We start from the raw sequence: 12528 nt of genomic DNA, 5'->3' as shown, positions 1-12528 counted from the left end.
AGAGATAGAAATGCTATTGGGGGGGGGGGTCCGTAGACAAATTCATGTCAAACTGCGGGGGGGGTCCTTGAAATTAAAATGGAGAAATAAAAATCTTCTTTTATTTGAGTCCCTGGCATATGTTTTCAAATGGGGGGTCCGCGGGCTATTTTAGTGTCAATTTTGGGGTCCTTGACATGTTTGGGAGCCACTGCTCTATACCATTCGGTATTTTCCGACTGGCTTCGTGTGTTTCCGCCCTCTTCATATTATAGTTCCCACGCACTCCTTTTTTGCTCCGCCGTGGTGGTGCTGTGCTGTGCTGGAAAATGGCTGTGTTGTAGGGAGAGAGCTGAGAGTTATGTGCGGTACAAGAAAGAAAGCGAGAAAGAAAGCTAGAAGTGAACACACCGGGGCGAAAAAAGAAGTAGTATAATGCGCACAGAGAACGTTGTATATAATACACGGGGAACAACCTTTTTCTCTTCTTTTTTTTTTTTTACAATTGTGTCAAAGCAGCAGCGAGCAGCCACAAGTTAGAGAAGAGAAGAGAGAGCAAGAAGAAAATATTCTGCGGGGTGAGTTTTTCCAAGTTATTGCACATTTCCCAGGCTGCCACTGTACTGGAAAAAATGGTGGAAGCGCTGTGCTCTGCAAGTGTGTCCGTCCTGCGCACTCTGTTAAAGCGTTGCTGCTGACTTGTGCCCTAGTTTTTAAGTTTCAGCACAAGGAAATGTGCTGAAACATTATGTTTTGCACTTTATATACGGCGTTAATGTTAGTATTTAAACAGTAAACCATGGCCTCTACGCTTGCTACTATACTACGGTTGACATGTTATCATCCTCCTAAACCCGGCCGTTACTGTAACTTCTTAAGACTTTTTTTCCCCCATAGTGTTGCAAGTTTAGTTCATGTTGTTATTCGAGAGATACCGTTCTCAAATCCCATAGTAAAACTTAATTTCTTGCAAAATGTGCAAAAAACCCTGTGGTAAAGTTTTATAGCATGTAAAAACAACAAGACCCCTTATGTATGTCCACGTTTTGGGGGACTTTTAATACTTATATTCCATGTGTTTGTGTCAGAACATGATAATGCATTATTGGCAAAACGTCCGTGTAAAGGCGTGTATAAATTGTGTAAAAGATTGAAGTTGCACTGCAACAGTTCTAAAAAAAAGAAAGAAAAGAAGAAAAAAAAGAAAAACATTTTCAGAACTAAGCACTAAAGAACTATATAAGCGTGTAGGCCTACACACAAGCAGCCTTAAAAAATATATGTTTTACACTTAATAAGCGTTTATATATATACCACGCTTCTATTTGTAATACCACTGTAATATTCTATGAGATTAATATCTCCAGGCTACAGTTGGTTATGCAATATGGATGATGTGTGTTGGGATGATAATACTCACTATATCAGTCTACACTGTAAAAAATCTATACACAGTATATCATTTGATGAGTTACATCTTAGGCTTGGTAGATTTTGCATGCATCACAGATGGAGTAGTGGAACCTAATGCTACTTAATTGTGTTAATGATAATACGCCAAATGATCATTCAACTGTATACGGAGAACCTGCTTACTAATGTATTATGTAACTGGATATCAGTCTTTGCTTTGTACCGTGCTATCAATGTATGACTGGGTTGCAAGCTTATTCATGCCTTTGAACACCCTATCATGGTTCAACCCATTTAGACCTGTTTTCTGACAGTTTTCTGAAACTATGTCAGTCATTCTCAAACATTTTCATGTCAATTGGACCTCCAAAAATATTGGCCGCCGCCGACCCCCATGTGAAAATATGTTGTTCTACAAGCTTGTAGATCTGCTATTTTTCCATAGCTAAATTATTCAATAATGCTTAAAACACCAAAAGGGGTTCCCGGCTCAGAATGGGTTAAAATACTTCCACAGCTGGTTTCTTCAAATATCGATTTTCATGCCAAGGGACCCCCACATTTACACCGATTAGCCCGCGGATCCCCATTTGAAGAGATATGCCTGCAGGGACCCAAGAGAAGATTTGTATTGTATTGTATGGCTCTCAGGGACCCAAGAGAAGATTTGTATTGTATTGTATGGCTCTCAGGGACCCAAGAGAAGATTTGTATTGTATTGTATGGCTCTCAGGGACCCAAGAGAAGATTTGTATTGTATTGTATGGCTCTCAGGGACCCAAGAGAAGATTTGTATTGTATTGTATGGCTCTTAGCAGTGATTCTCAAACCCCCAGTTTGACATGAATTAGTCTATACGGACCGTCCATTTAATGTCATTTCTATCTCTGAGATTTATAGTGTAAAAATCAATGTCAATTTAACTCTGATACCCGTCAGGGTCCATTTGGTTTCATTTGTACACTCTCAGAGTTACAGACCCATTTGGTTCCAAACTATAGTTTATCTGGGGACCCCCTGGAACTCCCTCAGGGACCCCTGGAGGGGGTCCCCGGACCCTATACTTTGGGAACCACTGCTTTAGACTCCCCCACCATGAAGAAATCTGTGCCTGGCTGGTTGGGCACATTACACTCACTAATCTTAATTCATTGCCTAAACACTAAACGGTGAAAATCAGTGAAATTAGGATCTAGTCCATTATTTTTTCTGATAGTTCAACCTATGTATTTCCACCATGTATTCTTTTATCGCGTTGTTGTGAGGCTACAGCGTTGATATCACTTTCATGATGTAAAATGCAAATTTCTATTTTAGTTTTAGTCATACATATAGTCTCTTGAATTAGTTTTAGTCTCATGTTATGGTCACCTGGAATGTGTTAGTCTAGTTTTAGTCGACTAAATGCAATAATATTTTAGTCGACTAAATCTACGGGTGATTTAGTCAACTAAAATGTGTTTCGGTGGGCCTTGATGCTGTCGTAATGGCTGATTTTATACTTGCTGAAAATAGCCGATCTACAAGCTCACAACGTGTCGCTTGTAGATCCCTTCCTAACATTTTACTCTACAGTTTTCATCTGTTGACGAAATTGTCAACATATTTAGTCTCATAGTTTTAGTCATCACAGCTTAGTTTTCATTTAGTTTCCATTTAGTTTTTCGTCAGTGAAAAAAAGGTAGTCGTCGAACATTTTGGCTTTTAGTCGACGAAAACAACACTGATGTAGACTACAGTACAAACACACGCCTCTTAGCTTGACTAGTAAAAAAGTAATTTGCTGTAGATGGTAGTAGTAGTCACTCTCTGACATTGAAACCGTAGTGTGTTTCCTCACAACAAAGAAGTCGAAAATCTGTCCAGTGGCTCATACTGTATCTCGAGGGCTAGAAAATGGTGTTAATATAGTATATTGCATTGGACTCACTAGTGACTGCAGTAATAGAAGAAGTATATAACAGATGCTACTGTGTTATATTTTGTTTATGTTTACACATACATTTTCTGCTTGTGTTTGTATCATGTTCAGTGTGTGTGTAGGAATCAAGGATTAATGGATATTTTCTGTTCAAAGGGTATTAGAGGAATGCTATTATTTAGGGCAGTGGTTTTCAACCTATATATTTCATGTAAAGGAACCATTATTTATTGGGCATTTGATCCACGGACCACCACAATTCCATGCTGTTGGCAAACAAAAAAAATCGTCTATATTCTCAAATTATGTTAGACGTCTTGTAAATTAAGTAATGCAAGATGTTTAACGATAATGTAACTCTTGAGAGTGTAAAATGAAACCAAATGGACCCGTAACGCGTCCATTTGGTTTCATTTTACACTCTCAAAAGTTAATTCACTCTGTAAATCATGGAGCAATACCTACTGTAGTACAGTGTTCTCAAAACCTTTTCATGTCAAGGACCCCGACATATATAATGTATTAATTTTGGTATTGAGCACCCTTTACGTCTGTGTGTTGTTTTTCGAAAATATTGAACCAATGGAAAGTAGTAATAAGTGCTTTGGACAAAACCTCTTAACTCCATTGGACCCTCAAAGTAACTCCACCACCTCTCCCCCTCTTTTGGAAGTACGTATTAATTGACAATATATAAAGTTACAACACCAACTTTGATAACTGCTGTAACTGCTTTGTTTAAAAAATATATAAGGTTTTCTTTATTTCCTGAAAAACGTGTATTTTTCATTTCCTGAAAAATTAACATTTTGGAGTTACGAGGTTTCCTCCCGACAGCAGAGATATGTGGTTAGAATGGTCAACTTGATTTAAGCTACGTTAACCCATTCTGAACGGGAACCCATTTTGGCGTTAGCATCTTTTTATGCTTTAGCTATTGAAAAATAGCAGATCTACAAGCTCATAGTGCGCCACCGAGTGGCGCGCTACGAGCTTGTAGGTCTGCTATTTTTGAAAAATCGAAGAACGACTGACATTTTTCAGGTCAGAATGGGTTAATCAGACCAGTGTGTGTCCAGTGGAAACCTCGTATGAATCTGATCTCAGGTCAGAATGGGTTAACACATTTTTCTTGGGACCCCCTGGAACCCCCTCAAGGACCCCCCCCCAGGGGGCCCATGGACCACTGCTTTGAGAACCCCTGCTGGAGCAACTAAACACTCATCTTCTGCTAACAGCGATAGCCAGTGAGCTAACGTCTGGTAGGCAGTGGCATTACATACAGCGTTGATTTGGTCGACTAAAACTAAGACGAAAAATGCTCGTCGACTACCTTTTTTCAACTAAATGGAAACTAAATGAAAACTATGACTACAACTAAGACTAAATGTATTGACAATTTCGTCAACTGGACTAAAATGTTAGGAAGGGACTAGTGGACAAGAGATCCAGTATCGCAGCACGGTTGCATGCTGAAAATAGCCGATCTACAAGCTCACAACGCGTCGTGCTGCGACACGTTGTAGGCTTGTAGATCGGCATTATGCCATTACGACGGCATCAAGGCCCGCCAAAATACATTTTGTTCGACTAAATCAACTGTAGATTTAGTCGACTAAAACTAGACTTACACTAAAACATTCCAGGTGACTAAAAATGTGACTAAGAGACTGAATTAAAACTATTCAAGAGACTATGACTAAAACTAAGATCTAAATTCTTCTGCCTAAAACAACAACACTGGTGGTGGCATTATACTGCAGGATCTGCAGTACTTATCAGATTGTGTTGCTTTGGTGTTGTGTAATGTGTGTTCAGACCTCAGTGTGGACACAAGGCATTTGGTTTGAAGGTAACTTCAACCACATGAACCCTTAGCAATAATGTCCCTATTCTGGGCATGGCATAATAGGCCGACCAAAAAGAAAAGTCAGATCTGCAATCTTACAGGCGACGCGTCGCCAGGCTGTAGATCGGCTTTTTAAGATTATCATGGTACTGTAGACTAGAGCAGTGTTGTTTTTGGCAGCACATTTTTAGTTTTAGTTTTAGTCGTGAATGGTTTTCATTTTGTTTTGGTCACATTTTAGTCACCCGGAATGTTTTAGTGTCTAGTTTTAGTCGACTAAATGTCATAAGATTTTAGTCGACTAAATCTACAGTTGATTCAGTCGACTAAAATGTATTTTGGCGGGCCTTGATGCCGTCGTGATGATTGATTTTACACTGGCTGAAAATAGCCGATCTACAAGTAGATCGGCTATTTTCAGCATGCAACCAAGTGTAAAATGACTTATTACTGGATCTCTGGTCCACTATAGTCCCTTCCTAACATTTTTTAGCTTCCATTTAGTTTTTCGTCAGTGGTCAAACTACTAAAAAGGTAGCCGGCGAACAGTTTTCGTCTTAGTTTTAGTCGACGAAAACAACACTGGTGTAGAGAGGGGAAAAGGAGTGGAAGAGTAGGGAACCCCAGTCATAGGGTTTAACTAAGGGCCGATTCATACTCCTATTTTACCGCTGTAGCGCCGAAATGATTTCGGCAGTCCGAACTTTTCAGTAGCACCGAAGAGACGACTTTAGGACGGTACCCGCCCCCCCCCCCCCGAACCTCAAATGACGTCAGGTCACATTGTAGGCTCTACAGCGCCGAACCGACTTTTATTCGGCTCTAAAATAGGAGTATGAATCGCGCCTAAGAAGTGGTTAAGTGTTGTTCAAGATCCCTCCATCTTGGTTTTAGAGGAAATAAATCTAACGAGTCGTCGATAATCCCTGTACTGTGGCCTATATTACACAGCCTTGTGGTGCTAGTACACACATTTCAGACCATTGTAAGACTGAGATGTTAAATTAGGTATGTGTACTTGTGTACAGTATCTGTGCCTGCCTCTATACTACAGTACGCTTTTCACTTTTATGTTTAAAGATACACATTCAGGTGGATAAGACTAAGAGAGAGAGAGAGAGAAATCATTTGATTGATTCATTGATTGATTGATTTATTTACATTTTGCAGAATTACAGTACTTTTCAAGTACAACTCAATGCAACAACTGTTAACTGTGAGTGGACGACACCACATAAAGCATTACACTTGTAGCATTACAATACAATAGGGCCCACCATGTTCAATTCATCGACACATTTAGAGACGTACGAATATACACAACCATACAGTCAATACAGGACATCATCACGGAGGAGGTAAAAAGGGAAAATATTAAATAAACATATACTCATTTAGACCCGAGGAAGATTATGGAAATGTCTAAGAGATGTCTTCTAAAGTTTTCTGAAGAACCTCATGTTTCTATGTCAGTCGTTCTCAAACATTTTATGTCAAGGACCCCCCCCCCCCCACAAAAAAATATATGTAATTGGCCACCAACCCCCATCTGAGAATATGTTGTTCCAGGACCCCCCCCTCCAGAAGCAAAGATTAAAAAAAATAACAGATCTACAAGATCGAGTGCCGCACTACGAGCTTGTAGATCTGCTATTTTTCCAATAGCTAAAGGATAACCTAATGCTTAATGGATAAAAAAAAATGTTAGAGAGACAGAGAGAGAGAGAGAGAGAGAGAGAGAGAGAGAGATAAATCATTAAAAGGCTTCAAAGCCTTATACAAACTCTTCTTTTGACCCTGTCTATCTGTGCTCTGTGTCTGTGGCGCAGTAGACTTTTCAGTTGCATGTGGCTGGAGGCCAGCCTGCGTGCGCGCATGCGTGCGTGGTTGCGTCTGTTTCAATTGCTGTTCCGCTGCGTATGTATATACGGCCAAAATATACAAGAATTCTGGGTGGGACGATATCAAATAATATTGATTTGAAATGAAATCAAATGTCATGCAATATTTTAAGATTCTGTCATGATAATGTAACATTCATGAGGATATATAATGTATAAAAAAAAATCCAAAGCAGTCTTTTTTTTTTTCCTTTTTTTTTTTTTCCTGACCTTTTGTCCTGGCTTGTTCTGATCTGCTTTACTGTAGATAGGACCGTTGAGAGCAAAGGGGCAGATAGAAGGGGAATGCAACAGAGGTCTCCGACCTAGAATTAACCCATTGTAGACCTGGGAACGATTTTTTTGAAAATTGTCTTCTGAATCATGACAGTTTTCTGAAAACCCCCATGTCGTTCTCAAACTATTTCACGTCAAGGACCCCCAAGATTATATGTAATCGGCCCGCCGACCTCCACCATCTGAAAATATGTTGTATTCTGGGACCACCCCCCCCCCCCTCCAGAAGCAAAGATTTGAGTTAAAAACGTTGGCTCTGAAAGAATACAGTATATATTTAAAGACTTTTTCACACCTGTGAAGTCACCTGTGGTAATGTTTGTTTAAAGTGCTCTAAAACAAACATTAAAAGTCCATAGACTTGGCTGCCATATGACGTCAATTTCAAAAGTCAGACGTTGGAGGGGCATAACACCCCTCAATAATAATAATTATTATAATTATTATTTTTATAATAATAATTATTATTATTTACAGAGCACCTTAACGATTATATTGTATTGTGGCGATAACATACAGTATATATTTACACGTTTAAAAAAACCATGTAACTAGGTTACAAAGTGCTGTGTAGGTTTTAAAGCAGTAAGACGATATGGACAAAATTTAATATTGCAATATCTTTGACCAAATACATTGCTATCGGCATTGTAACGATTGTAATGTATTGTATTGGGAGGATATATTTACACACGTTTAAAAATAAATTAAACAATTACAAAGATAGCAGATCAATAAGCTTACTATGCTTCGCGTATTTAACACATTCTGGGCGGGAACCCCTTTTGGTGTTTTAAGCATTGGGTTATACTTTAGCTATTGAAAAATAGCACATCTACAAGCTCATAGCTTGTTATCGTGAAATTGTGGTGCAAATATTTGAATATATATTATTATATATTATTTTTTACACAAATATTTCCTTCTCGGCGGGGGGGGGGGGGGGTCCATGGAACGACATATTTTTAGATGGGGGTCGCGGTCGGACAAATACAGATATTCCTGGGGGTCCTTGATATGATATAGGTTGAGAACCACTGACATAGACATTTTCAGAAAACTGACATTTGTTGAATCAAACTAGTAATACTAAAAGATGGTTGTTCAATTTTCAACCTTCACCTGAGATACAAGTAAGTAAGTGAAATTAGGTATTCTTTACCCATAGTGACGATCTGAATATAGTTAGTTATTTAATGCCCACGTGTCTCTTCAATATTTCGACTATCGCAGAGCTGTCGGAGCCAAAGGTTCTCTGCAGTGGCTACAGTTGCTGCAGAATGTGGCTGCCCTGCAAGGCATATCCTTTTATTCAACCAGATATTGAGCACTCCAGTTTTTTGTTGCGCTTCCCATGGCTGCCACTTTAGAATTGATTTAAAAGATTTTATTGTTAATTTTCAAAGGTTGTCATGGTCTGGTTGGGTTGGGTCGGGTCTGAAACGACATATTTTCAGATGGGGGTCGCCGGCCAAATACAGATATTTCTGGGTGGCCCTTGACATGAAATACATGCAGGTTGAGAACCACTGACATAGAAATGTTCAGAAAACTGTCAGGATTTTGATTTGTTGAATCAAACTTAGGTCTAAATGGGATAATATCGATACATAATTGTTCGACACTATCTGAGGACCACAGCTTATATTCACTGGCACTGCTCTCAGTTGCGATGTGTACTTACTACCTACTGCGGGTGTTCCAGACCCAACCCAACCCAACCAGACCATGACAAGCTTTGAAAGTTAACAATAAAATCTTTCAAATCAATTCAAAAATGTACTGGCAAGCCATGGGAAGCGCAACAAAAAAATTGGGAGTGCTCAATATCTGGTTGAATAAAAGGATATGCCTTTGCAGGGCAGCCACATTCTGCAGCCACATTCTGCAGCCACATTCTGCAGCCACATTCTGCAGCAACTGTAGCCAATAGAAGAAGGTAGAAGTATACCGACAGCTCTGCAATAGTCGAAATATTGGCATTAACCCATTCTGACCTGAGATCAGATTCATACGAGGTTTCCACTGGACACACACTGGTCTGATTAACCCCATTCTGACCTGAGATCAGATTTAAAAAAATGTCAGTCGTTCTTCGATTTTTCAAAAAATAGCAGACCTACAAGCTCGTAGCGCGCCACTCGGTGGCGCGCTATGAGCTTGTAGATCTGCTATTTTTCAATAGCTAAAGCATAACATGATGCTAGCACCAAAATGGGTTCCCGTTCAGAATGGGTTAAATAACTATTCAGATCGTCACGTGGTAAAGAATACCTTATTTTATACTTACTTTATTCTCAGGTGAAGGTTGAAAATGGAACACTTTTAGTATTACTATATTAAAACTAGACCCGTGGCAGCTTAACATTGAAAAATAGCAGATCTACAAGTTCATAGTGTGGCACTCGCTGAGTGCCACACTATGAACTTGAACTTGTAGGTCTGCTATTTTTGAAAAATCGTGAAAATGTGCCTCTAATCTTTGAATATATATTATTACAGAGTGAGCATTTTTACTCAAATCTTTGCTTCTGGGGAGGTCCCTGGAACTACATATTTTCAGATGGGGGGGGCGGAGGCATATTAGGCTGCATATAGTTGTTGGGGTCCTTGACATGAAATATTGATCACCACTGACATAGAAACAGGTATTTCAGAAAACTGTCAGAATTTAGAAGATTTTTTTTTTTTTAATCATGGCCTAAATGGGTTAAATGACTTTTAGTGGATCTCTTGTCCACTAGTGCCTTCCTAACATTCTAGTCTAGTTTCTATTTGTTGACTAAATTGTCAGTATATTAAAGGTCATTACACACTGGCGAATTAGCGACGCGATGCGAATAAGCGATCTGAAAATGCGAAATATTGCATGTTGCAGTTCACCTGCGAATCTCTGCAAAATACGACACCAGAGCGAACAAATAAAGAGCGAAAACGGTCACATTTTCGCACATTCGCCACTGATGTGGAAGCTTGCATGGTGGACTTCAATTGTTTTTTTTTAAAATGATTCAGGATTCAGATTTCACGGGGACCAGTTTCGAATTGCAGCCGTCCGTAGGTGCCCTTTGAGAGCGGTTTTGAAAGAGTCAAGGGATTCGCATGTCTTAATGACTGTTGGTAGGGCGTTCCACATTTTGGTGCATAGGAGCGAAAATAATAACATTCGGTCATCTTAAAATCGTCTCATATAAGCATTGCAGTCCCAAAAATAAACAAACTGTCCTGGCGATATTGTTGGGAGGAATATGGATGGAATATGAAAAAAAAATCAAAGAAATCCGTCCTGACCACATGACTACAGAGATCATGATGTGTACCGATTTGAGTGATATTTGGATATGCAAAAACTGCCTTGGCGATATTGTCGGGGAGGTGTCGCTGCATCGTTTACGACAGTCAGTCAGCCATATTTGATACAGTCTGTTTCTAGCGAAAATGTAACTAATCGCTCGGCAGTAACATTAATAGCGTTTTCTCTCAGTCAGTTGATTCTCCAATATCCATATGAGTGAAACGGCCGGGATGACATGTTTATTTTTCAAACACAGTTCTTATATGAGGCGATCTATAAATCGTTCCCAGCAGGCAGCAGGCATGTTGGGAACATGTTCCCAGCAGGCATGTTGGGAACATGTTCCCAACAGGCCTGTTGGGAACATGTTCCCAGCAGGCATGTTGGGAACATGTTCCCAGCAGGCCTGTTGGGAACATGTTCCCAACAGGCCTGTTGGGAACATGAGGCAAGCCACAACGCGTCTGCAGCTATTTTCAGCAAAAAAAAACAACAACTGTTGAAAATCTTAAAACGTTAATACCTCTTGATCTAAATAATCCCTTCCAATTCTAAGAAAAGATCATGTCTTAGACCAGAGGTTCTCAACGTTTTTTTGCTGCAGGGACCCCCGGAAATGCTTTGGCAATGTCTCGGGACCCCTCCCGACCCCCAATATAAATTGACTGCTACAATAACCTTAATAATAAGAAAGGAACTGGTTGGAATAACGTGTTCCTTCCACGCGCTACGTCCAACCAGGGAAACTTCCCCCCTGTCAGGTGTAAAGGAGCAACCTGGACACTCAGGCATGAAGGAAGTATGAGTTCAAGTCCGTTGCCCTCCCCTTGTCCCCCATATATGGGGACTAGGTTGGTGGAGGGTGTGTAGAGCCCAGGATCACATTAGATGATTGACACAGGGGTGAAAAATGGGTTACAAAATCGTGGGATAAAAAATATATTAAAAGAATAACCTTAATAATAGAGACAATACACCATAAATAAATACTGACGTGCGTGCGTGCCGTCGTGAATGCATGTTTTTACACCTTTTACACTTTTCGGAACAGTCTCTGCTGAACTGTACATTATAAACATGGGATGCAAGATGTTAACCACTTCAACCCCAGCAACCCCAACTATTCTGGGGGGGAACATTTGCCAACAATAGCAGCTAGCTTGAGCTGTACATCGGCTATTTTTTTGGAGAGATTTGGTTTATGCGTAAAAAAAAGAGCACCGCTGAAAGAGTAGAGGGTTTAAGAAAGGGGTTAATCATGTTGCATTCAGTTCCAGACTTGTAAAATGTATAATCATGTGATTATTATAACTAAAGCTAGCAAAATAAACTAGAATAAAAAAAGAAACAGTACAGTAGTACAGTAGTGCATCCCATGGATGCAGAGGTCGTTGTTTCATTGCGTCCCTTAACTCTAATCTGCGTGTTGGGATGCAAAACAATGCACCCTATTTTAATCTCTGTAGCAACAGCAGCATTTATGTACAGGAGTTGGTATATTTGTTCGCTGCTGGAGCTGTATAGTCTTAAACTAATTATGAATATTATACATTTGTTATAAATAAATAAGTATGTCACAACAACACCATATTTTTGCCATTTTGCCAATTATGTGATTGTGTAGTTTGAGTTTCATGCAAGCAAAGACTGCACAACACATCATGGAATTGAATAGGATAGAATAGAATTAATTGTCTAGGATGGACATTTTTTTTCTTTTCGTGAGAACAATGCACTATACACTGCGGTTAGACTTCCACCTATAGTCGAATTATGTCCTATTACAGAAAGATATTGTGTTTTGTATACACTCATTATGTCACTAAAAACCTTTATTTTAGTGCAATCTGCTAGGATGTGCCCTTTTTTTCCCTCAAGAATGTCGTGCAGCATC

At 39.6% G+C, this 12528-nt stretch overlaps 1 protein-coding gene across 1 annotated transcript in view; it reads left to right on the top strand.

Moving 5' to 3' along the window:
- Positions 1-10633: 10633 nt before the first annotated feature.
- pik3r2 (phosphoinositide-3-kinase, regulatory subunit 2 (beta)) overlaps positions 10634-12528 on the top strand; it is a gene marked incomplete at its 5' end in the record, with an annotated part of 30145 nt that continues 28250 nt past the window's right edge. Inside the window, one exon of the mRNA XM_080779073.1 lies at positions 10634-10655. Coding sequence (XP_080635199.1) covers positions 10634-10655 — 22 coding nt within the window. The remainder of the gene's footprint in view (positions 10656-12528) is intronic.

This window comes from Protomyctophum bolini, assembly GCF_963924005.1.
Source record: "Protomyctophum bolini genome assembly, chromosome: 12".
NCBI lineage: Eukaryota > Metazoa > Chordata > Actinopteri > Myctophiformes > Myctophidae > Protomyctophum > Protomyctophum bolini.
The sequence above is the reverse complement of the archived record's forward strand: the minus strand, read 5'-3'. Positions and strand labels throughout refer to the sequence as shown.